General features: G+C 46.8%; 1 protein-coding gene across 1 annotated transcript in view; it reads right to left on the bottom strand.

Annotated features, from left to right (window-relative positions):
- The window catches only part of arfgef3 (ARFGEF family member 3), a 43,130-nt gene that overhangs the window by 15,115 nt on the left and 2,096 nt on the right, over positions 1-25,919 (bottom strand). Inside the window, exons 2-31 of the mRNA XM_076742409.1 lie at positions 25,016-25,067; positions 21,071-21,152; positions 20,363-20,503; positions 19,943-20,011; positions 16,250-16,366; positions 15,361-15,406; positions 14,085-14,169; positions 13,639-13,743; positions 13,312-13,436; positions 12,939-13,186; positions 12,558-12,670; positions 12,281-12,413; positions 11,514-12,118; positions 10,553-10,905; positions 8,796-8,962; positions 8,367-8,532; positions 8,016-8,123; positions 6,642-6,857; positions 5,296-5,406; positions 4,657-4,807; positions 4,163-4,477; positions 2,867-3,000; positions 2,322-2,467; positions 1,975-2,154; positions 1,723-1,864; positions 1,437-1,559; positions 1,099-1,202; positions 804-948; positions 598-726; positions 255-431 (exon numbers count right to left, since the gene is read on the bottom strand). Coding sequence (XP_076598524.1) covers positions 255-431; positions 598-726; positions 804-948; positions 1,099-1,202; positions 1,437-1,559; positions 1,723-1,864; positions 1,975-2,154; positions 2,322-2,467; positions 2,867-3,000; positions 4,163-4,477; positions 4,657-4,807; positions 5,296-5,406; positions 6,642-6,857; positions 8,016-8,123; positions 8,367-8,532; positions 8,796-8,962; positions 10,553-10,905; positions 11,514-12,118; positions 12,281-12,413; positions 12,558-12,670; positions 12,939-13,186; positions 13,312-13,436; positions 13,639-13,743; positions 14,085-14,169; positions 15,361-15,406; positions 16,250-16,366; positions 19,943-20,011; positions 20,363-20,503; positions 21,071-21,152; positions 25,016-25,067 — 4,788 coding nt within the window. The remainder of the gene's footprint in view (positions 1-254; positions 432-597; positions 727-803; positions 949-1,098; positions 1,203-1,436; positions 1,560-1,722; positions 1,865-1,974; positions 2,155-2,321; positions 2,468-2,866; positions 3,001-4,162; positions 4,478-4,656; positions 4,808-5,295; positions 5,407-6,641; positions 6,858-8,015; positions 8,124-8,366; positions 8,533-8,795; positions 8,963-10,552; positions 10,906-11,513; positions 12,119-12,280; positions 12,414-12,557; positions 12,671-12,938; positions 13,187-13,311; positions 13,437-13,638; positions 13,744-14,084; positions 14,170-15,360; positions 15,407-16,249; positions 16,367-19,942; positions 20,012-20,362; positions 20,504-21,070; positions 21,153-25,015; positions 25,068-25,919) is intronic.

The following is a 25,919-nucleotide window of genomic DNA, read 5'->3' as shown; positions in this document are numbered from 1 at the left end:
ATAATTTAGCTCATTCGTTTCACGAGGCTTTTTCACGGCACTGAAATGAGCACAGACGACAGCGGGAGTGAAAAATCAGAGCCAGCAGCAGGAACCCAAGGTTTCAACTGATACGACAAGATATTTGAACATTAGGCAACTTTTGACCTATTAAAAGGAAAGCTTAGCACCCAAATATGGAGACATATTCTCCATTTGGTGCCGGTCAGCAGGCTGTCAGCTGGCTGTTTGCACGCATGCACACACACGCCTACCTGAGTGTATGAAGCTGTTGACGTGCTCCACCACCAGCTCGCAGCACAGGCCAATGGCGTGCTTGAAGTTTGCAGCCGCCACATCCCAGTAGGAGTGGTCACCATGGCTACGCTGCAGCCACAGTGACATCACAGGGAGCAGCAGCTGGATGACGGAGAAGATGGCGAAGCCTGGACCTGCAGCGAGGAGACGCGGCGAGACAGTGAGTGTAAGTACTGTGTTTTGGTTACCTTGTTTTTATGTTCCTACACTGATCACCTCGTTTAGACATGGACAAACACCCTCAAATTACAGTCTCAGAGCGTGTGTGTGTGTGTGTGTATGTGTGTGTGTGTGTGTCACCTGGTATGGTGGTGACCTCTCTGAGCAGAGTGAACAGCAGCTCCAGGGTTGGAGGCTGGTGCTGGCGAGGACAGTTGGACACGGCTGCTGTGAGCTGCTCCAGTAACAAAATCCACACCTGGATCAGACCTGCAGGACAGACAGAAAGGACGGTCACGCACAAGCGTCAGAGGATCAGAGGACACACCCGACAGACACCTGGTCACCTGTGTCATCGTCAAACTCCTGCAGGATGCAGTCCATCCCATCCTCGGTGCTGATTGAGCGCTCCTGTGACCTCATCGGCAGGCTGGCGAGCCGCGCCCCCAAGAACACCGGCTTGGACGGCATCTTGTAGATCTTTGCCAGCAGCTGTCAATCAAACACAAAACGGCTTAATCATTCAGTCATTTTGTCATTTCTGGGGGAGGAGAAGGTGGAATTGGTGTTGCTACAGTGAGCTCATAACCTTCATAAGAAGTGATTTCAGTGTAACACCCAGGTGAGCAGGAGGGGTCCTACCTGAGAACACTTGCGGAGGTAGTCGAGAGCTGGCAGGCAGAGGTCGGTGGAGCTGTGACCCGACACATGGACACAGTCTCCGATCTCCTTATAGTCCACCTCTCCTGCACACAGACAATCACACACATCCCACGTGGTGCAGATAGACTGTGACGTTTGAATTTGATGGAAATGTTCCCAATATTTCACCACTGAGCTATGAAATGTTACACTGTAAAATGAACCCCCTCCCTCCACATGCAGTTCACTGCCTGGTTCCATGAAAAATGGAAAACACGTCCCTAAAGGCTTGAAAAATATGTCAGCTTGAAAAACCAGCACACAGCAGAGAGACGAACCTAAGCCTTTGACGAACTTCATGAGGCACATGATGTAGTCCGTGGCAGCGTTGGCAAAAACCTGGATGTTGTCAGTGTTGATGAAAGCCTCGAAGACATCAAACACGGGAGCCTGGGACTTCCCTGGAGGAGAGGATGTGAGGGATGGACGGAAGGGACGGGGGAGGAAGGAGGTAAGGGAGGACCGAAAGGAACATGGAGGATGGTAGAAGGCGAGAAGACGGAGTTGAAAAGGAAACACTTTGGTGAATCAAAAAGAAAAGAGACATAAACCTGGCAGACGTACCCATGGAGTACTCTCCCAGCAGGTAGTCTTTAGTGTCGGTCTTGCTGCTGTGGACGGTCCTCAGAGCGCTGAACAGAGGCCTCCATCCTGACAGGATCTGAGGAGAACACATCTCCACCAGCTCGCCTATTGACGTTATCACCTGCAGGGAGGCAAACAGGAAGCATCGTCTACACCGGGCGGCGCTTCGTGGAGCTTTCATGAAGGGCCAATCGGTGACTGCTGCACGTAAAATGTGGAACTGGACTTCACCTGGTCCTGGACGTCCTCGTCACAGAGCTCCAGCTGCATGATGTGCTCGAAGGGCCTGAACAGCGCCTCGTTAAAGTGGAAGTGTGGAAGCTCCGCCCAGCTCGTCAGCACCTCCGTCAGAACATCGTGGATGAAGGAAACGGCCTTCTGGGATACGTGGCGCTCTTTGTGACAAGCCGCCTGGAAGAAGGAGAAACTTTAACTCGTAATTTTCATTCCTATCTTCAGTTTATTCTTTCCAGGTAACCTGACTTACAACAGCATGACAGTGCTTCGTTTAGCAGAGCTGCTGCTTGAGTGAAACACCACTGAGAGGATGAGACCATTGTGTGAGTCAGGGTCCGTACCTCCACCAGGTGTGGGGCCACCACGCTCCAGGCCCGCATCATGTGCAGCAGAGGTCGGTTCTTGTTCCTGACGATCCGCAGCATGGCCTCGCCCAGACGGAAGAGGTGGAGAGCGCTGCGGCGGTCCAGCGTCGACTTGGCCTCACCTGCACACGCACAGAGGGCACGAAAAGGCTCGATTAGACTCTTCATCTCATCTCATTAAAGATTCTGTGTTTCTGAATCTGTCATTAGTGGCTTCAAAGGAACAGAAACAGCTAAAGGAAGCGTCGACCTTCATCACTTCATTCTAGACACAAAGTGAAGATTACGATTGTGGTTTAATGAAGTTTAATCGTATCATTACAGTCCCTTTAACAGAAGTGTGAGTCAAGACAAATTCATCACATTTGTTACCTTTAAAACCTTAAACTGATTATTCTGCCACTGTGACGTCCTGAACGCTGTTCCTTCATTGTCTGAGGTCACTTGTCAGTCATTTGTTCTTTTATGTGAAGCTGTGTGTGTGTGTGTGTGTGTGTGTGTGCGTGTGCGTGTGCGTGTACCCGGCATCGCCAGCGAATAGTCTCCTGTCTCAGTAACAGAGTCAAACAGCTGAGACTGAGACGCCTTCCTGAGCTGCTGCAAGAAGCCGACCAGACCCACCAGGTTCAGTTTGGTTGCCGCCTCTTCAAACAACCTGGAACACACATGCACGCACACACACACACACACACACACACACACACACACACACACACACACAAACACACATCATGTGACCATCTACAGTACAGACACACTTCCTGCTGAAGAAAAGGCTGAAAACACGACGGACACAGTGAAGTCAGCAGCTTCAGCTTTTTTTGGGACGAGGAGTGTTTACTATGTTTTGGCACCACTTTCTGTGTTCGGTCCATCTGTTCCAAAAGATCAGAGCCAACGTTTCTTTTATTCCCTCCTAAAAGCAGCCTAGATATCTGGTTATATAAGAGATCATCCTTGGACTGAACACACACTCCATATTTACTGCAGCAGTGTGTGTGTGTGTGTGTGTGTGTGTGTGTGTGTGTCTGTGTGTGCACCAGGGAATAAACTTTAATATATGCACTGTTGGCACACACACTGATACACACACATTTCTATTTCTACACTTGTGAGCACGCTAACCTGAGCCTGAATCCTAAAGCCCAGTCTAAACCCTGAAACACGATGATCACTCAAACACTCCTCCTCTTACTTTTAGGCTCTGAAAGCCAAAGTAGTCTTTAGAACAATAAAACAAAAGCACACAAACACACACACACTCGGGCAGCGCTGTGCTGCTGCTGCCACCTTGTGGTCACTGTAGGTCACAGCACCTCCTGCCGGGCGCCACGTTCACGAAGAGCCCCCGTCATGCTGGCTGCTAATTTAACGAGGAGATAATGAAGAGCTTCGCTGGGTCGAACTGAGGGAGCAGCTGTCGTTTCTCATGGTCGACACGCGATGACCCTGTTTTTAAAGGAGTCTTAACCACCGACGGTGACCTTTGTTCAAGTTGTTTTACAATTACAATGAGTCACTTCGGCTTGTATCCAAAACGACGTACATATGGATTCACACACCGATGGCGAAGCATCGGGGCAGTTTTTAGGGTTCAGTATCGTTGGCATGTGGACTGCCGAGGCCAGGGATCGAACCACGACCTCCTGATTGGTGGACCTCTACCTCTACCTGTCTCAGTAGACAGACTGTTAAATAAACCTGCTGCTATAATGCTATCTCTAAAGAAAATACTATTTTAGGCTAAAACAAATGATCAATCATGTCTGATTATAGAGATTAATCTATAATATTACTGTGATTTATTCAGTTGATACCTGTCGGCCTGTGTCGACAGTGTGCACACGGCCTTGGCGGCGCTGGTCCCGGTCATCAGGCTGCCGCTCTTCAGGTCCAGACCTCGGCCCCCTCTCACGCTCTCCCTCAGCAGCTCCTGGATGGACAGAGGCTGGATGACCGGCTGGCTCAGGCCCAGCTCCGAGGCCTCCGGGCTGGGCTCGCAGCTCAGCTCCAGGCCCAGGTCCACGGCCGCCGCCTGCTGGTTCTGCTGGGTGATGGTAGTCAGAGAGGCCGGCTGCGAGGAGCCGTCGCTGAAGTGGGTGTGCTCCAGAGAACTGATGTACTCCGTCACCCTGAAAGAGGGAGAGAGACCAGGAGAGGAGAGGAAATAAGGAGACGAAGGAGGAGAAACAGAAAAGTGGAATACAAGAAACAATTTAGTAAATGTGCAAGAAGACGAATACCGAACAACACGAGGACTAATCCTCCTGAATGTGTGTGTGTGTGTGTGTGTGTGTGTGTGTGTGTGTACCTGAAGACGTGTGGCCAGCAGTCGTGGTTGTGGCTTCCCATCTCCAGTCCCACGTTCAGGATGGCGTCCATACACAACACATGAGCCGTGTGGAGACGAACTCCCTGAGGACGGCCGATCTGCTCGAGACGCAGCTCGACACGCTGCTTCACTGGACACACACACACACACACACACACACACACACACACACACACACACACACACACACACACACAGTCAGAGGACAACAGATGTTTAAAGCATTAATTACATTGAACTAAAAAGACTAATTCTCATCTTAAAAACTCCTGAGCTTCAAATCTGTGAGTAAAATCTCAACATTGAGCTTGAAGACATTGAGGATGTCGAAGAGAATGAGTTCACTGATGTGGTCGTAGTTCCCAAAGCTCTCACTAGATGTCACTACAGGCTCATTTCTTACTGACAGCAGCTTCAGCGTCCTGTTACAGACTCAGTTTCAGAGTGTTTAAATGAAATCATTTTAAATGAAAGATGCCTGTATATGTAGAAACCTCTCATTCTGTTTGAGCTTTCAGCTGCTGACTCCTGTAGCTGCTCCGCTAACATCTCTCCGTCTTTATGGCTCAGATTTAATTTGTATGGACACGACTCAAAAGCAGCGTGTGCTTTCAGTACCTTGTGTGATGGCGTCTCCCACCTCCCCCACTTCCTTCTCCTCCTTCTCCTCCTGCACACAGGAGGCCGCAGCCATCTGTGCTAAAGCTGAGGCACAGTTGGCAGCCACACCTGATGGACACACACACACACACACACACACACACACACACACACACACACACACACACACACACACAGTGTAAAGACGACGGACTGAGCTTCAACCGTTCTCTCATCCCAGAAACATAACGACTCTGCTGATGAGACACTTCACAGATTCAGACTGTACGTTTGGCTGCTCTGCTTCACTCCTTCGGGTGTATTCGGATGTAAACTGGCAGCGAAATCCATATGATTCCTCCGCACACACCGTCCTCTCTGTTCAGCTGAAGGTTTTCGCCATGTGTTCATTCATATTCATCGCCGGCCGAGCTGATGAATTCTGATTTCTACAAGGAGCTGGTGATAAAAAGGGATTTCCCCTGACGTTCCCTCTAATAAAGAAAGTTTGTGTGAGAGCGTTCACCTGGAGCTGCTGAGCGTTCAGGTCGTTACTGGACAGCTGTCACAGTGTCAAAGTGTTAAATAAAGTGTTAATCCACAGAAACAGATGCACGTTAGCATTTTCACTACATTTCATTTTAAATCTGGGGTTGATCAGTGATGTTGGACAACCCTGATTCTGTCCCCCAGTCCAGGAAGTGACACCCGTCATCCAATCGCTCCATCCTTCACTCGTGAACGATTCAGCCTTTCATACCCAATCATGATACTCTCTCCTGTTACCAATCAGCCTGAAGGTGTTTTTGGAGCATTGCACACACTTTTCCAGGCTTTTGTTGGCTTCAGATTTTTCTACACAGTAATAATAGTGTGTATTTTTGCCATAACTGAAGTATTTAATCAAGCAATTATTGTACTTTTTGTGCTGATTTGTATTTACGTTTGTACTTCAGCAACAAGTATTAAATGTGCAGAGCAGAATATTGTTTATTTACGGTTATTCAGGCTAATCTAATTTATTTTATTGTTATCAATAATGTTGATTGATGCTCTGCACAGCTGCAGCTGTATTTCATGGATCTTATGCAGTTACAGGACGGCAGCATCACCATCATCATGACAGCTTCCCCTCGGTCACTCCTGACAGGCTGATTCCTGCTGGACGCTGAAAATAAGCGGTCCAATTAAACTCAGCTTAGGCTTGAATCTGTTCCAGCTCCAGAGCTGCTGCTGAGCATCTAATCCTGACCTTTGACCTCTTGGTATTGTAGGGAAGAAGAACAGAGGATTCCCTGCAGGAGTGAGTCATGTATCTCATTTTTCTTAATGCTACAGACACCTGAGGAGCCGGTCTCACCCACCCAGGGCGCAGCTGAGCGCAGCAGCTTTGCGTAGGCCGTCTAAGCTCAGACAGATGGTGTCTCTCTCCCTCTGGCTCTGCTCTTTGACCCCCTCTGCTCCCAGGATGAAGGCCAGGCCCTTGGAGCTGCCTGCCATGCGGCCCGTCAGCGGCGTGGACAGCACGTCGATCAGGTTCTTCCACACACCGGTGAGGATGAAGCGCGAGAACACAGCCCCTGAAAAACACAGAGGAGGAACCCAGGAGCGTCAAGAGGAGGAAAGACGAGCCAACGCTGCTGTGGCAGACAGCAGAAACCAGAAGGACGCCGTAAAACACGATGGAACGGGTCAGACTCTCCTTTTCCACTATGACATTCATTAAGATCATATCAGCAAAGCCAAAGAGTTTCAGGCTGAGTGTGTAGACAGCAGGAGGCTACAGCGGCTGAGGATGCTGACGAGTCAAAGAGGAGTGTTAGCGCTGCACACACACACAAACACACGCACGCACGCACGCACGCACGCACGCACGCACACACACACAGTATAACTGCCATCGGGGTTGACTCAGCAGCAGTTATCATGGCTGCAGAGGAGCTCAGGCGGTCCCTGACTCATTTTCTCCATCTCTCTCTTTGCATCTGGCCTCTCCTGCTCCTCTTCTCTTCTTCCTCTGTTAACAGTGAGCTCACACGTTAGTTTGTATGTTTCAATGCTTCAAAGCTTTGAAACATGTCATCACATCCACTAATCGACCTTATTGTGATGATGATGATGATCATGATGTCTCAAAAATGTTCGAACTTTCTCACTTTGACTTATTCATTCTGTCAAACAAACTTCTAGTCAAGTTTGAATAAACTCCATCAGAGGTTTGAAGTGGACGCTCTGAGTACTTCGTGATCATGATGAATGGATTTGGGGGTAGATTTTAATTGGAGCTCCATGATGCAGAAAGCAGCTGCCCCACATTGTTACAGACCTGCGGTGCAGTAGGTTATAAAACACGCTAACATTCATCTTTTCATCGGTTACGGTTCATCTGTGTCCTCTAATGTTCTGTGAGCTCTTGCACAATGATGCAGCTCTGCTCTGCGATGCTTCACCTTTCAGCCCACGGCCAGCGGAACGTTTTCAGCTGCACTTTCAGGGTGAGCGAGCGAGCCGAGGAAGAGACCCCTCCTCAGAAGATTACCCCAAAAATACATCCATCAACAAACCCCACTGCCTGCTGACGGAGGAGAATTTAACGTCTTGGAAGAAAGACCTACAAATCATGGCACTAAAAAAAGGAATCACTCATTCTACCATCGAGGCAATAATTCACTGAATAAATGAGTGAACCAATCCATCAGTTCATCCATCCATCATATTTCTGATGATGAGCGACTGACCTGCCATCACGGCGTCACTGGCAGCCTTGTCACAGCTGAGCGGTGAGCGGCTGGACGCCCTCCTGATCAGCTGACCTCCGATCGCACTGCTGCCCAGACCGTCGATATCTGCCAGAGGAGGAGGAGGCGAGGACGGAGGGAAGAGAACGACACGATAAAAAGAGGAGATGAGGTCGTCACTTCAGATCACGTCTGCGATCTGAATCAGCTGGAAGCCTGCCAACGACCGACACTCACATCTGATCACGGTCTCTTCAAAACAGACTCAGGTGGAAATTATTAAGAGCTTTGATTTGACTTTAAGTTTGTCGGTGTGTGTGTGTGTGTGTGTGTGTGTGTGTGTGTGTGTACCCGTCAGCATGGTGATGAGCGGCAGTGTGTGGTCTTCTGGAGAGCCCCAGTACCCGGCCTCGCCCAGCAGGTTGCGCTCCAACACCTGGTGGTAGAGCTCCTCGATCCAGGCCTGAGACAGAACCACGAGGACCCCGCTGCTCTGGATGAGACGCACAAACTCCTTCTGCAGGAACACACACACACGCACACACACTCATCAAAGTGTAATACATGAAGTCTTTAAATACATCTACATCACACATCTTGTTTCGTGTGTGTTACTTCTGCTCTTCTGCTCTCAACAATAATCAGCCATGATGCTTGAAATTCATCGACCACAACGAAACCGTCTCAAAATCGGACGAAGTTCACGTAGTCTGAAGTAAACCACAAAAACCTGTGATATCCTGTTTAACACCTCCGCAAACTGATCCTGAGTCTGCTCACCAGGCTGAGGACGGGCGTGAGCGTCCGCCGCCTGTAGTAGTCGCAGCAGCAAAGCTTGAGGTTGAGCAGCAGAGCGTAGTACGACACCAGGTAGAGGCCGTCCGCGTTCATCAGAGACTGACAGCTCAGGGTGTCGCCTGTCTCGAAGCCCGGAGAGTGGATCCCACCTGGAGGCGGAGATGTGAACTGTTCAGACTGCTGTCAGCGCTCCCACTCACACTCAACATCAACTTCAAGGCATCACATGCACCTAAAAAACCACACTGACTCTGGTGTGACGGCCTGCAGGATTCTGGTCCTCCATGACGAAGAAAGAGGAGAGAAACAGAAAGAAAGGAGGAAGAAAAAAACAGAAAGAACTTTGGAGCATTCATGCTAATAAAGTTTATTTGATTTGAGGACGAGAGAGTGGGACGCAGGGAGGTGAACGGGAGGAGAGAAGGAGATAAAGAGGGTGAAGAGAAGAAGAAGAAGAAAGGGATGGAGGAGGAGGAGGGAGGAACAGGGGAGGGCTGGGGGAAGAAAATGGAAGTGAAGGGAAATGAGGACAGAGAGGAGGAAGTGTGAGTAAAGGTGTAGAGGAGAAAGAAAAGAAGAGTGAGACAGGAAGAATAATCTGTTATCTGATGATAAGTCAAGTGTTCTAATCAGAAAGTCACTCTGGGGATTTACAGCCGAGACCAAATTCATTAAGTCAGTTAACCGGAGACTTTAATTTGACTCTGCTGATGTAAAAGCTCCCAGCAGGCTCGCTGTTTTCACTGATGGATTATGGGCCGTGCCTCGAAGGCGAAACGTCGCATTAAACAGTTCCTGCTCCAAAGTGATGATCTGAGCAGAGAACAGAGTTCATTCATTCAGATTACGGTTCAGTTTACAGTTTTTTAACCCCCCGTGCACTTAAACACGTATGAGGTCAAAGGTGGAAAATTCACTCATTTAAATGATCATTTATGACTGAAAATGTTCAATCAATCAGAAAAAGCTTCTGTTTATCAGCCAGTGACTGTTAAACATCGAGTTTAAACTCACATTCAAGCTCTTATCAGTGATATTCCCAATAATCCTCGACACAAACACAACACGCTCACAGAGAGCTTAATGACACTGCAGGCTCACGGACGAACTTTCCATTATTCCACTTTCAGCTGCTGCACAGCTATAAACACTACAGTACCCATGAGCCTCAGCTGGCGCTGCCATGGAGAGGTGTGACTCAGAGCGGCAGTGAGCTGAGAAGGTGTTGGTGTTGTTGTTGTGAACAAACCACATTTTAATGGCTGAATGTTTATTTATAGACAGGCCAATTGGTCACATTTACAGTTTCTGCATGTGTCGACTTCACTGCTCGATTCTGGATACTTTGAGTTTTAATGACTTGCTTTAGTTTCACCTGTTCAGTCGTTACCTGTGTTGACATGTCACCATTCTTCCTTCTGTTCAGTGCGTGTTCCCACAGCAGCTCGCATTTACTTTAGCTGGTAAAAAATGATTGTTCAACCTCTCTCGTTCAAACAGTGGACGTCTCATTTGGAGACTTTTCTGTGGACAGAGCAGATTAATAAAGGACGAGGCTGCTGCTCAGACCACTCCACCCTCAGCAAATAGCCTGTGTTTGTTCAGCTGACACACGCACACACACACACACACACACACACACAAAATCATAGAGTCTGTGCACTCCCCCGCCTTCAAACACGACAAGAAATCAAGTCACATCCGCACAACAGATCGACGCCAGCCCCTCCCTCTCTTACCGGCCTGCAGCCCGGAGCAGAAGGTGGAGGAGAAGTTCTGCAGCGACAGGTCCACGTCCGCGGCGGTGGCCAATCCCAGCAGCCGAGACAGCAGCGCCGCGAGCGACTGGACGAACAGCCTGGCGCTCTGCTGGTCGGCCTCCTGGTTGCGGAGCAGTTTGAGGGACAGGGTGGCGGTGCGCAGGGAGCGGTGGCCCAGGCAGTCGCGAGGGGTCTGCTGCTCCTCGTCGGCCAACGAGACGTTGTCAGAGCCGATGTCAGACACGTCGGAGCGCCCCGAGTCCTTCTCGGCAGCCATGGAATACTGGTCGCACGAGTCGAACTCTGTCCGCGACAAGTCCTGCTCTTCCATGCTGACGGACCAACACGAGGATCAGACTGAGTTATCATGTTGTTGACCATTTTCAAAGCACGCTGTAAGAAATCCGACTGACTTCCTGACTTTCCAGGCAGCCACTGGTTTGAGTTCGTGTTAGACTTGACAACATCATTCATTGATCTATTTAATTATTTAAAGTTGTCATTGTGTGTTAATGCAGCTGGAAGCTCTTCTCGCTCTGCACTGACGAATACATCAACGCCCAAAAAGACAATGCTGGATCTGATTCAGAGGAGGCTGATACTGATTGGATAACAACATACAGGCAACACTTCCTCGTTTCCAGCTTCTAAAAGTTATTATTTTACTAATATCTGTTGATGTAACTTCAGTAAAAGTGTAATTCAAAGTTAAAGTTTGTAAATAACGGAGTTTTTCATTCCCACCTGGCTCGTTATATTTCTGGATACTTCCACCAGATGGCGCCAAAGTCCAAAATTTATCTTGAATTAGTTTAAAGTAAAGAATATCAAAGGCTACTCAAATACAGCAAATATAGTACTTTCAATTCAGCTTTTGCCTACATGCACGCACACGCACACGCACACGCACACGCACACACACGCACATGCACGCACACACCTGAAGTTGCTTTCGCTGTATCGTGACCCGGCTCCGTGGTGCGACCTGGTCCTGGACTCCACAGACAGGAAATTGGTGATGTCGGGGTAGACGAGGGCGTGACTTCGCTGCACCACATCAGGAGGAATCACACCTCCCCTCTCTCCCGCTCCCACTCCTCCACCACCTCCTGCTGCTCTTTGTTTCTCTCCTCTTCCCTCGGCCTCCCCTGCACCTTCTCCCTCCTCCCGTTGGATCCCCTGGGCCGACTCGAGGCTCAGCTCGCGTCTGGTCCCCTCCTGGCCGCCACAGGCTGAGGGCAAGGGGAGGCGTACCTCCTCCCCACACTCCTCAGGAGTGGTGTGACCCAGGCCGAGCTCCCCCACCTCCAGATCCAGAGTGGTTTGGCCTGTTTCAGTGGTGATGCTGATGCTGATGTCGGGGCTGCGCTCAGTGGCCCCGGTGGAGGCCACATTGGAGGAGGAGGAGCTGGGGTCATAGGGCGCCTGCTCAGAGGACAGGATGTGTCTCTGCCACCTGAAGTCGGCCTCGTTGATCTCCATGGACTCGCGTGTCGACTCCGTCCCATCTTTCAGATCGTCCAGTCGTCTGAGGAGGAGTCGAGCCTGAGAAACGCAGCAGCTTTGTTACTCCAAATCACCTCTGAGAGGCTTTCAGCAAGTAAACAGCAGCATTTTAACCGTGTTCCATCCGTTTACAGCAAGTGCTCCAACTTTACCCTTCATTACCCCTCTTCATGTTTGTGGCATCCCGTCTGAGGACTGTACCTGCTCAGCTTGGATGCCGCGGCCCTGCGACAGCTCATCCAGCGCCCCGAGGAGAGCGCAGGCGCAGGAGACCGAGGAGTAACACGCCTCGATGCCTCCCTTCATACAGGCCTCTGTCATCCCGTCCATGACTCTTCAGAAGGAATCAGAAACACAGAACCAAACATTATGTCTTAACTGCTTATTCTGGTTAAAAAAAAAAGTATTCTGGTAAATTCTGCCAATAAAACGTTAAAACAAGTCAAATAAAGGGCAAAGAGAGAGAAGTCAAAGTTACAGTTTCAGCAGGTCCAGGTGGGACTTCCTCTTTGAGAAGGAGCGCTTCCTGGTTTCAGGCTCAGCCATGCACGGACCGGCCAGGTCGTACAGCCGCTGTGGACTGCCCAGAATCTAACACACACACGCACAGAAACAGATCGCTGCATGCATTCACATTCATTTGATGCCTCATTTCCCAAAATGTATGCATACTATGTCAAGCGTCACCTGAACGCAGTCTTTGCATGTTTGTGTGCCTCCATGTAACAATGCTGCTGACTAAAGATCAACTGTGATGAATTATTGTTGAGGTGGAAAGGAAATCAATGGCTGCCTGAAGGTAGAAAATCAATGTGGAAAGTTATAGCAATAAGGCAGCGGTGAGGTCTGCTCCTCCCACCTCCTTCATGATGCGGATGGCCTCGGTGCGGTGCTGAGGGGGCGGGTACAGCAGGATCCTGTGGTACAGCGACTGCAGCACCGGTTTCATCGACTCCACACAGCTCACCAGACGCACCAGCTCCGCCGCGATGTAACACACAGTCCGCACCACCGGCGCAATCCTGGCAGGGGCGCTGGAGGAACAGCCGGACCCTCTGCCTTGATCGGATACTCCTCCGCCGGAGGAGTCCACATCCTGACTGATCCCTGGCAGAGGAAAGCAAAGAGGGACATGAAGCCGAATCAGCTTCCATTTCCACTCAAACCGACTCAAAGCACAGTACGAGAAAACAATGACCACGTGCAGCAGTTTGTCCCGTGAATCCAGTTACCGAGACTGAGTCTGTCCGAGAGACGGTCTCGGTCTGGCGCCCCCATGTAGCCGTGATGGGACGCGATGGTTTTGTCGTTGACAGGATTCCCCATGATGGCCACGAGGGACGGACACAGCTGCTTCCTGCAGGCAGAGCATCACTTCAACACTTCATTTCAGACACTGATGTTTTATCTGTTTTGTATTTTTCTTCTAAAACGTGATTTGATTCTTTCTATCCTCAACCTGAAAGTGTATTTTAAGGAAGCCAGATCAGAGTTCATCCGTACTTTTGCTTCATTTTGGGGGAACCTGCGTCAGATTACAGGAGTGCTACGCGTCTTACCACACGAGGTCGGTGAAACCTCTGGACAGGTGCATTGTGGGTGGACAGCTGCTGAGCATGGACAGGACGCACTCCAGGTAGAGGAGCTGCAGAAGCTGGTTCCCACTGGAGGGTGAAGACACCATCATTAACATCCAGCGTTTGTAAGAATCAATCCAGTCTCACCAGGAGTCTAATTTAATCACACAATCATCCAAACTGCAGCTTCACTGGATGCACAACAAACGATGAAGCTGCCTTCTGCAGAAGGTCCAGACTACACAGGTGATCCAGGGAGCACCAGGGAGGCATTAGACTTCTTTTTAAAGGCAGGAGTCAGGAGCAGCTGACAAACAGCATCTGTTAACATCTGTTTCTTCACATTTATCCTGATCATCAATTAATCAACATCATTAACAACGACCAAACAAAGAGTAGTGCGTCATAATGACAGGCTGCGGCGTTACCTGTCCACCGACTCCAGCTTTTCACAGAAAACTGTCAGAACCGTCACCACATCTTCACACAGAGCCTGGCTGGTGGGAGAAATATCTGCAAACACACACACACACACACACACACACACACACACCATAACAAGGTTAATTCACAGCACCTACTTTATGTTTATTCAATATGTACATGAAGTAACTGAATGCATCTCGTTCTCCTGTCTCTCTCTCTCACTCATCTCCTCATTTGTCTGTAATAAATAACATAAATCAATACCTTCTCTGTGAACCTGTCTGGCTCTCTGCCTGCAGAGGCATCCATCTCAATGTTCATGTGTGTGTGTCACTGTATGCTCCATAAAAACGCCCTGCCGGCCTCTCTGTGAAGGTGCGGCTTACTACCTGCAGACAGGTGATTACAGCGGCTTTAAAACAGCTGTAAACCAGCTTGTCGTGCAAAGTGGAGAAGACTAACAGTCCACAGCCACCAGCGGCTCTGTGAGGCTTTTATTCTCACTTCACATGAGAAAACAAGACACTGGACAGGAGAAAACGGCTCAGACTCAGATTCTGAACACTAGTCAGGAGGAAAAACGTTAAGTCTGTCCTGAAGGTGCCACCAAAGAAAAGAGCCTCTTGTCATCTGAGTCAAAGGATCAACGCTCAGAAGTCAAACACACACACTTCTCAGACTGCTGATGCCTTATTTTAACTTGAGGATTTCTTGTGTGAGCAAAGATGAAAACACAATGCTCATAGAAAGCTGCTACACTCACTGGCCACTTTATTAGGTACACCAGTCCAATCTAATACAATACAATGCAAATGTTCTGCTTTAAAGCCGACTTTTATGACTCCTATAATGTTCAGTTTTTGCTGTGTTTGGTGTTAATTCAATTATGTGTTTGAGCATCGAGGAGCTTTATGTTCAAAGGTGTTTCCAATATTCTGCTCCTCTCATGTATGCAAATGATAGGGACAAAAAAATAGAAACGATTCCTTATTAAAACAACAATAGTTTGTTTTGCTGCCCTCTGAATTCTGTGACCTGCTGCACTAGGACTGAAATCTTTCCACCCATAAAAACTGATTATTATTAACACTGTAAAGTAGAATTCACACAGAGCTGTTGTATTGAATGCCAACAGATTGCTCAGGTGTAGCTAACAGGCCACTGAGTGCATATTAGAAGTACATTATAGGATCATATTCCTGATTAATAGGAATATATAGGATAATGGAGGTGATTACAGCCCTCCAGAAGATGAGGAGAGCGCTGGTAATGATGTACCTCTTCTGTGCAGCGGCGGAGCAGTCACCTCGTCTCCATCTGCACCCTGTGGAGGACAGCACAGCGGGAGGTGTGTTTACTGTGAGTGGGTCTTTTTCAGGTTTCGTATCAACACAGCTGTGATGGAGTCCTGACAGGGTGATAACTCTCCCATAAAAAGCTCAGAAAGTGATGCTGTGTGTCACACTGGGAAGGTGTCTGAGTCCCAGCACACTACTTGTTGACATGCAGTGTATGTGTGTTTCTAAATGCTCTACATGTGTGTGTGTATTACAGGATTTCTATATGTATTTATATGCAACATACTAATAAACTGACACCAAACATCTTTGTTATTATCAAACATACAAGTCCACCAACTACTGTAGACCCCACACACTGGACTCATACTGCAATCCAATTACTTCTGCAGTCTGAATGGAAATTAAAGATGCATCTGGGGATATTTTACTGTCTTTGCAAAATCCAACCTTTCAAATATGACCAAGACAGTTTTACAAAGCCCAAAATGTCTAGTTTCACCCCAAATTCCAAGATGTCTGGGTTTCATTTCCAATGATATAAAACTGAAATAAGCCTCCCATTTGAGAGAAAAATAATGTCTGCATTTGGGCTAAAAATGACAAATTTATCAATTAATTAATCCAAATTGTAAATTACATTTCTGTTTATTGTTTATTTATTACTATTAATTTGTCTGAGCTGCTTCTGAAGTTTCAAATGTTCTAAACAGACAGAACTGGTCTTGTTTCTGTTGTGAATTCTGAAATGTCCCATGCTCCATGAACTAGCCATCTTGCGCTCGATTACAAGTGTGCACACAGCTGTTTCTGTGTGTGTGTGTGTGAGTGTGTGTAGCTGCTGTGTGAGTTCTGTGTGAGGACGTGACCTCCTGTCGGTGTCTCAGCTGTAGCGTCAGGTCTCCCAGAATCTGACTCAGCGTAGCTCTGACGGCCGTGTTGATGCTGCGCTGGTGACAGCTGGACATGTAGGTCTCGATACACACCTACACACACACACACACACACAAAAGACAGTTGCATCTGTCAGCGTTTGATCTTTCTGATGTCACAAAAACAGAGAAGTCATGACGCACGGTCCCAAGGCGGCATCACAGAAGAATCTGCAGCAGCTTTGTGATGTTTTCCAGTTTAATCAAAACTCTGTACTGAATGTTTAATGCCGATAATTAGAAAATGAAATTGTTCCAGATAAAAATTCTGCAGATTCAGTGCTGAAAACTTTATTTCAGTCGCTAAATGAAAGTGGAGGCAGGTAATCTGAGCAGACAGTAACCTGAGAGTTTCCACTGTCACACCAGAAGCTCCGTAAATATCTAAATATTCGGAGGGATTTGCTTAAAGCTGGTTTGAATTCACTGTGATTTAAATTGCTGGAGCTTGTTTGGATCGATACACAAACTGAGAGGAAGCTCACTGAGGTCACTTTCTAATTTCACCATTTTGGCAAAGCACTGCGAGGATTTGGCTTCATTGTGAGGTCTTGGAAGTAAAACTGTGATTGATTAAATTGGTGCATCCAAGAGGGATTGTTCAAGTCCACAAATCCTTCCAGAGGCAAACTGGAGGAGGGTTTCAGTGAAGAGGCACAGAGCATGTCAGCACTGAAATGTGCCAGCCAAGACTTATTTTGCTAATTATCAAAGATCTGCTCTGTCCTCTGAGAGCCGACAGGCCCGGCCGCATGTACAGCTGCTAACAGAGACCAGCGCTGATCATTATATTCAGATTTGAGGTCCCGGCAGCCTTGTTTACCACCTGTGCCTGATCAATGAAAGATCAATACCTCCTAAATCATTAAGCCTTCCAGCCGCTGTGTGAGATGAACAAGAGCTGCCTCACAAAATTAAAACCTTTAGCTTCAGCACTTTTAACACTTGCACCACTTGTGAGCAATCAATGTAACAGTTCCATTTAGCTGCAGTTTGGTTTTAGCATGGATGTGACTGAGGCTTAATATTTGACATTTTAAAGCTCCAACAAGCTGTGATTATAGATGTTTAGAGAGGGAAGGGGACGATTCATTCATTCGCAGAATGTTCAGAAGTTAGCATGCAGTGTTTTACAGCAGCACGATGAACTGCAGGGACGTGTGTGCATTTATTATCCGTCCTAAACGCAGTTATAGCAGCCGTGATATTTCAGCTAACAGGCAGTCCATGTGTTCAACATGTGAACTTAGAAAGAGCCAACACAGCAGCTGGTGAGAAAAGACAAACCTGCAGCTGGAACTGAAGCTCAAATTACTGCAGCTGCTGCTTTCTTTGGCTGTAGGTGGTGATGATGTCATGTCCGCATCTGCAGCACCAACCTGCTGCTGCTGTTACCTACACCTCCTCCGGGTGGTGCAGGCTGGCAGGTGTGGGATTGGTCTGATACTGACAAACAGCTTCTGCTGCTTGCTGAACATGAATGAGTGAGCTCGTCTCAGTATCTGTCTCACATATAATTCGAGTTCAAACCTGAGCTCCTTCTTCATGATATAACTGCCTGTTAATTGTCTTATCTGTGAACAACATTTCATTTGTGGAGTGAACAGTGATAGAGATCTCATTCGAAAGCTCCCAGCATGTTTGAAGAGACAGCTAAACTCAATGTCAGGTGACAGGAATGATCTCCCAGGAAGCAAATCACTTTTCATGTGAGGGATGTGATCACATTAAAGGTGAAGTATCAAACTCCAGCTCCCGCTGGTTGAAGCTGAGTAAATCCCTCAGCGCTGCCAATCCCTGCATTAAGAACCTGCCCTGAGCCTCCCTGTTTGTCTGGGATGTTGCTGATAATGGAGTGGAGCTGACAACCTCTCCAGCCACCCTGAGTTATGACCCAGCACAAACAGAAACACACACGCAGCAGATGGCCGACAGAGCCCATTAACACAACATGTTGACCAGGTTTTTATGAGCTGTTAATGGACATCACACGTCACCTGGGCTCAGGAGCTGCTGCCACGGCTGAGTGGAGTGACGTTCCAGGAAAACACTGCAGAAAACACTATCACGAAATCACCCCACATAGCCTTGAAAGGCGGCTGTGAAAGGTTTGTAAAACGCTCTTTGTCAGTTTAATGGTGACAAAAAGCATCAAAACGTCCTGCAGCAGAGTTAATCTTCATCTTCAGTGTGTTCTAAACACACTCCTCTGGTGTGCTTCTACAGATCTAAAGCTGCACAGAAAGGAGCATTAACTGCATAGTTTCTGCAAAAAGCAACAATTTTCTGGAAAAAAGTGAAAAAGTAGACACTGGTGAGGATGTTCAGGACGTTTTTAAAGCTGTTTTGATGCTATTTTTGCTTTGGCATCAACTGGAACTGTTGTGAATCCAAGCTGCCATCCTGCAGAGACCTTTCAAGCCTCATGTGGTGGGTGTTAGATGGTGAAAACCTGGAGTACTCGTTCAGGGCTGTGCAGAGCCTCTGAACATCTTCTGCACTCCAGACAGCACCTCAGCAAAAGAGACAGAGGACCAGCTGACTGTCGAGTCTCCGTCAACACACAAAACTGGTATTTCTGTTCTTTGTTATCATGTTTCCACTCTGTTGTTCGCTTTCAGCAGCAGCATTGAGCAACAATCAAGGTGAGCAGAAACACTGGAAACAGGTTTTCTGGATCACAGCGCACACAGAGGGACGGAGCCTCTCTTCAATTTGCTCCATGTCGTCTTTTTTCTCAACAACCTGTGAGGAAAATCGAACTTTACAAACGTATTTTCAGGCCGAACGAACCCTCACTCCTGATTTCTATTTCAGCGCTTTTGGTTTATTTCATGCAATCTGATATTTAAGATATGAACCTACATGAATTTTGATGAAATGGGCACCAGCGAAACCCAGAACCATCTTCAAACAGGCAGGTCCAGAATGTCACAGGCTTGATTTATGGTCTCTCCTGTCCTGGTTTGTATCCATACGGAACTGATCTTCATGCCTCTGTGTGTGTGTGTGTGTGTGTGTGTGTGTGTGTGTGTGTGTGCAGGACCCCTCATTTCAACAGTCTGAATAATTGATGAGACTACAGCATGAGACAAGGGCTTCAGGTGAGCGGGGACGAGTCAAAGCTTCATCGTTGAAAATAGATTGAGTTCATGTGCTGGTTATCCTTTAGAAAGCAAAAAACAGTGAGGCTATCTGTCATTAGCTCGTCCTGTGACAGACCGATCAATCAAAAATTGATGCCTCAATCAATTTTGCTCTGTCTTCAGGTAGAAGTTAAGAACTCAGCAGAAGACCGGGAGGAAAGTGGGGAGGATGTAAAACGGTTACGTCGGACTTTCTTTTCCCTTTCAGACCTCATTGAAGCTCATTTAGCTTTTGAAACACAACTTCAGGATTGACTGCTCTCCTCTTCACTGTCTGTGAAACTATTCCAGTGTGCTGAGTTCAAGTTTAGTTCAGTTTATCTTACAATCCTCATCTAATACCCGGTGCATAATGAAAACAGACCTAAACATCACAGATGCTTTTCCACAGTTTTGCATATTATTGAAGTCCCTGTTTGCTGTTTGATGTAAAACCTCAGATTTGTGCTGATGAAGCTGATGACTGTCAAACAGACTGTCCTACCTCAGCAATCCGGAGGATGGAGTCTCCATTAATGTCGAAGTTTGGCGAGTAGGTGATACACAGCAGGACCTGCACACAGGAGACAGAAACACTCTTTTCTACTTTCTAAAAGAGAGTGAAGTTGGTGAAATTGGCAGGTAGAGAAGACACAAGGCAACATGAGGCCGAGCTCTAAAGAGGCCAAATTACAGGAAACCATCAGAGAAAAGCTGCAATGCAGGCAAACGTTGACTCCGTGCAGAGCTGCTCAGCTGCCAAACATATTTACATCTCTTCATTCATTTTAATGCCGGCCTGCTGCAGGCTGAGCGCACCCTGCGCAGCACGAGGCAGAACAAAAACAAACATTTAAAAATACACATCAGTTCAGAGTTTAATGGCAGCTTCGATCCGGCGCGCTCAGACGTCCCTGGGTCTTACCTTCATGACCTCCACCTGCAGGTCTTCATGGAGAGATGGGGTGACTCTGATGGCCTCCAACATCTGGCTGAGCAGCTGCTTCTCCAGGACCTCCACCTCCACGGCGACTCCGCCCACAAACCTGTCCTCACACAGGAGCTTCTGATTGGAGAACGGCGGAGGGAAGAGCAAAAACATCAGCCAATGAGTTTGAACTTTTCTACAGCACCAAAACTTACACAGAACAAATCACACTTGCTTGCAGAATATCCTAATTTGATGCTGTTGCAGCATCAAAGTTCACTTTATTTTTCTGTGGTTGCAGCTTGAGTGGAAAAATCCTGATGTTCTGGATGTTAACAGTGAGACTCTAATGATTATTACAGGCTAAAGATATATTCTAAAAGCCATCGAGTCAACAAAGTGACTCAATGAAGGAGCTTCCACATCATTATCTCACTAAGGTTTGCTGGTCTGCTCACATTAGACCAACTAGGCTGCTGAGACAAAACCCTTGAGTGCATTGAGTTGAACGAAGCTGCATTTTATTGCTTCTGAATCAACTGTAAAGGGAAGACTGTTACTTATTCTTTTAATCGAAGCTGATATTGTTGCAAACTGCGTATTCTGTGCAGAGCCATAACTTTTTAGGTAAAGACGAGTAAAAGGAAGAAAATAAAAGTGTTGTAAGAGAAACAAGCTGTTCAGTTCTGCTGGATATTACAGTACCTGCATTCCACTAAGTGCCGTCTGTCCGAGTTTGGTGTTTTTTGACTCCAGAGCCATCTGCAGAGGCAGCAGACAGCGCTCTCTGGAAGCACAAACAAACTCCGTTAGCATTAATGCTAACATGCTCATACCTGTCGTTCATCTGACTGTTTGACCAAAATACTGCAATTCTTATCTGCTGGATATAATCAAGCCACAATTGAACTAACAGGAAACAGATGACTGACTGATAGCTGCATGAACACAACCAGAAAGCATGCGTGACAGGTTTCATAAAGCAAAACGTCTGAGAACAGATTTTAAGTGCAACCAGAGTCAAGTCAAAGCAGCAGCCTGTTTTTCACCCAGTTAAATGTGTGACATGAGTATTCATCTACTACATTCTACTACTACATCCCATAGTGCCTGATGCAGTATATATCAAACTGCTGAACAGCTACAGTATTTAATAGGAAGTGAGATTTTGGAGAGGAGTAAATGACAAGGTCTCAGTCTCGGCCTCCAGATCAGACTCCTCCTGCTGCTGATGAAACTGTGCAAACTTCAAGTTCAGAACATCAAGTCACAGAGACGATTTACACGAGCCTCTGACCTCTGACTTCACATTTCATCCAGCCCAGCGACACACAGAGCTTCCCCTATCAGTCTATCCCCTCCATCATCTCTGCCTGTGGTGGTGCTGAAAGGGTCACTGAGCTCCATCGTTTAGTTCAGCTTATTTCAATTTTTCAACATGTTATTATTAGACACAATCAGATTTCTAATAATAATGAAACCACCAATAAATGTTTGCAAATAGCTGTTTTGTACATCAAAGACAGTGAAGCAGAAATGTGAGTTTGTGAGGCTGTTTCCGCCTCGAGCCACACACACGCAGAGATGTCAGAGCTGACGCTGATGGGTTGGAGATGCAGTCGCACGCTCGGTGTGTCTGGGCTGTTAGCGCCCAGCAAAGGCTGTGAACCTGTGATAACTGCACAAGCTAATTACTTCCTGAAGACGTCACTTTCAGGCATTTCTAAGCTGGACTGTGCAGACAGCAAAGCACCGAGTGTACCGAGTTAACCCAGTGCCAAGATGATAAATGAGCAACTTTAGTGGAAATCTGCTGCCTTTAATGTTGCTTGTTTCCTTGATGTTGGATTGTGCTCTTTACACCGTTTGTCCTGTTTCTTCTTTACATTTAACTCTAGATGGTCGTTGATGATATGTGACATAATCCAAACTAACATTTATGTCAGCTCTGCCCACGGCTCACAAAAGTGTATTTATAGATTGATAATAAATAACTTCAATCAGTTAAAAATAAAATGTCTCAGAAGCCAAATCCGTTTTGTAACCCAGCAACTGTGTTTGAACCACGAAGCTGATTCTCTCCATTTCTTCTTTGTCTTGTTTTCTTCTCCCTCTCATTATTCGGAGCTGGTTGAGTCACCGCGCTCGGCCGCTGAGAGCCGGCTGCGGGGCTTTATCTGCGAGCGCTCAGGCTGCTCTCAGCTGTCACAACCGCACTGGTTCAAACGGGCTGCGAGGAGCCGCAGTTGGCACGGCAGCCGGCCGCCTCCGGTGAGCTCAGACATCGTTCACGAGCCACGGAGAGCAACAAATGAAACGGCACAGAGAAAGCAGCATGAAGACACAGTGCTTCGCTTCAAAAAGCAGAAAGAAATCTGGAAAAGAATCTCAAAGTCAACAGCAAAACAAAAACAGCTTAAAAGGCCCAGAACCATCTATCAGCTGCTCAGAAATGATCAGAAAGCCCCCAAATTCAGCACTTCTCAGATTACTCATATGACAGAATTAATAAAAACGTCCATTTTCAGTCTAAATATACATTTTCTCAATCAGTCTATCAATCGGGCACTTCACAGCATGGACAGGCTGGACGGCTCCCTCAGTTCGTAGGTGTCCTCTTTGTTCGAGTGGCTGAGAGCCCGTTTCGTAACAGAGGCCTGAGACGGAGGAGCACTGGCTGAGAGCCGTCACACTGCATTACAAAGACATTATCATCAATATTTAATCTAATAATCTCTAATAAAACAACAGAGGTTATTGAATGAATAATTTATGGTGCCTTGAGCTGCAACAGCATCCAGAATTTATGGCACCTTCATCACAGTCCAACGGCCACCAGCAGCAGCTCTCCGTTCACTTTACATTCACGTTTTATACGTTTAGAAACTCTTAACCAGAACGCCAGAAAAACAGAGCGAGCTTCGACGTCCATGCTCAGCAACAACGGATGGAAAACATGTTCTGTGTTCCTGCAGAGGAAAATGATCTTAGAGGAGTTCATCAAAAATAAATGTTGGACTTTAAGTCTGAGCAGCAGCCTCAGAGCATTTCTGGCTACAGTCACCAAACAGCTGTGTGCATTTGGAAATTTGATTTTCCAGGCGTGATTTCACAGACACAGTTCACAGAGTACAGCCCTGATTCTGAAAAAATAATGGGACACTGCTTGAAACATAAATAAAAACACAATCAGTCGTTTTCAATCAAACTGTGTTTACTGAGTCCATGACGTCATCTCCTTCATCCAGTCATGTGTTCACAGTGTGAGCGACTGAGCCTTTGCAGGACGCCCCAATCATGATGCTCTCACCTGTTACCAGTGAGCCTGTTTACCTGTGGAATGTTCCAGACAGGTGTTTTTGGAGCGTTCCACATCTTTCAGTCTGTGAAACGTGCTGCTGCATCAGATTCACAATAAGAGATATTTACAGAAATCAATGAAGCTGATGAGGAAGAACATTAAACATACTGACTTTGTGCTGTTTTCAGGTCAGTTTATGTGACGAAGGATCAGCAGATTATCACATTCTGGTTTATTTGTTTTACGTAGCGTCACAGCTGCTCTGGAGTCAGTGTTGTGCAGTGACGTTTACAGACTTCTAATTTAGGAAGAAGAGAGAACTGGGACTCGATATGGGAACATACTCTGAGGTAAAGTACTAGATTGATATTTGGAGAGAAAAGAGGATCTGTGGATTCCTAGTTTGTGTCTCATTGAAATGTTTTTCTATTTTTCAAGGAATTTATGTTTCATTCTTAGTATTAAAGGAAAAAATCCATTAAAAATCTGTTCGCGCTGTCATTGATTTGCTTTGTGGAATTCATGATCAGCTTCTTTTCTTAAAATATTTCTATCTGCTCCTCTGCAGCTGGACCTCATTTCCTGTAAACTGCTGTCATCAGAGTCTTCCTCATGCAGGAAAAGCACTTTTGGGTGTGTGGGGAGATACAAGCTAAAGTGTTTCAGCCTCTCTGCTCCTTTTAAAAAACTAATTGCTAATCATTATAAATCATAATAATAACCCTAATGTGCTGTCGCATTGTGCAGGTTTGAACGTAAAGCTCCTCCTCCCTCCACGAGGTGTGAATCACCACTTCTTTGACAGCCGTGTTGCATTGGATTGCAGGATCTTGGACAGACAGATGTTATTGAGTCCAGCTCCTCTAAATTCATATATTCTCTGCAAATTATACTCTAGTGTTTACTGTTGAGCTTAAGCTGAGAGATGTGTAACACTTACAGACACGCACAGTTCAATATTTGCATTATCATCCCGGGAAATATTTGATCATTCAAATGAGCCTGAATCATACACACTGTGTAAAACCGAGGCGTATCAGCCGCGGCGCTCAGAGAGGAACAGTTTGAATTTCAATATTCACTCTATCTGCTCCCTGCAGTAAAAGCACAGGCTGTACAGGGTGAGCGGCTGAGAGGCAAAGCCAACTCGTCTGACAACGTAATTCAAGCATTTCAGGTGGTCTAACAAACCTTCTGACACCAGCGTTTGGAAATGCATCACGTCGACACCGGTTCACAGTATGAACTCTGTTTTCTATCACAGAGAAGATTTTCAGCCTGTTTGATGTTTGTTTAAAGTCTTTTTTTTTTTTGAGCTGAAGTGAAATTAAATCTGTCTTTTAACTTACCGAAGTTGTGAAGGGGAAATCTTGGCTGATCCATTCTGCGACTCGAGGGTTTCTGTAATTTAATGCAACAAAGACAAAACTGTGATTAACAATGTGACGCATCTTGTGCCCCACACAAAAGCTAACATCAAAAGCATTTCATGATGTTAGCTCGCTAGTTAGCATAGCACAGTCGTCCCGATGCAAAGGCTGTGAATTAAAAGCTCCATTTCTAATGTTTAACAACTTTGCAGGGAGGTGTTCATTCCACATTCACCTTCCTGCTGACAGAAATACTCTCAAGAGCACCAAGTGTGTATTAATCCGCCGCTGAAAATAGTCCCAAAGAAATGCACTATTCTGCCTGTTAGAGGAACTTTGCTTAAAACTGCAGTGACCAGCTGTTTTAATAAGTTACCGAGGCCTCTTTTTAATCAAAATACACACCTGTGACTCATTAACTTTAAAAATTTGTGTCTTCAGGAACAGTTACTGAAATAAGTGCGGCTTTGTGCTTTGACAAAGCTAAACGTCAAACGTGTAATTACAGCTCGTTAAAAGCAGTTCAGTCATTGAGAAATTTCACCTTGGCTTCACACTTTCACCTAACAAGGGACACACTGCTGCATTTTTCCTGCTGACAGCTCGAGCACACAGCATAAATCTCCCGTCGCCTGCACATGTTTCAAGGTTCAGCGCGCCAGCTTGCCCTCGCGCTGTGTACAGCCATATGTGCGCCCTGCGTTTCGAATGTGTGTCGAAGGCGGCGTTCTTCACCTTCAGAGACAAGCTGCACGTTGATTAATGTTACGGGCGTGTCCCCAAACATTTCCAGGCAGGTGAAACATAACTGAAACACAGCGCAAGAGATAATGTCTTTCACCCCTGAGACCTCCGTCGAATCACACACTCTGCATTTTTGTGT

Source organism: Chaetodon auriga, chromosome 11 (genome assembly GCF_051107435.1).
Source record: "Chaetodon auriga isolate fChaAug3 chromosome 11, fChaAug3.hap1, whole genome shotgun sequence".
Classification (NCBI taxonomy): domain Eukaryota; kingdom Metazoa; phylum Chordata; class Actinopteri; order Chaetodontiformes; family Chaetodontidae; genus Chaetodon; species Chaetodon auriga.
Note: the sequence above shows the minus strand (reverse complement) of the source record. Positions and strands in the feature narration are given on the sequence as shown.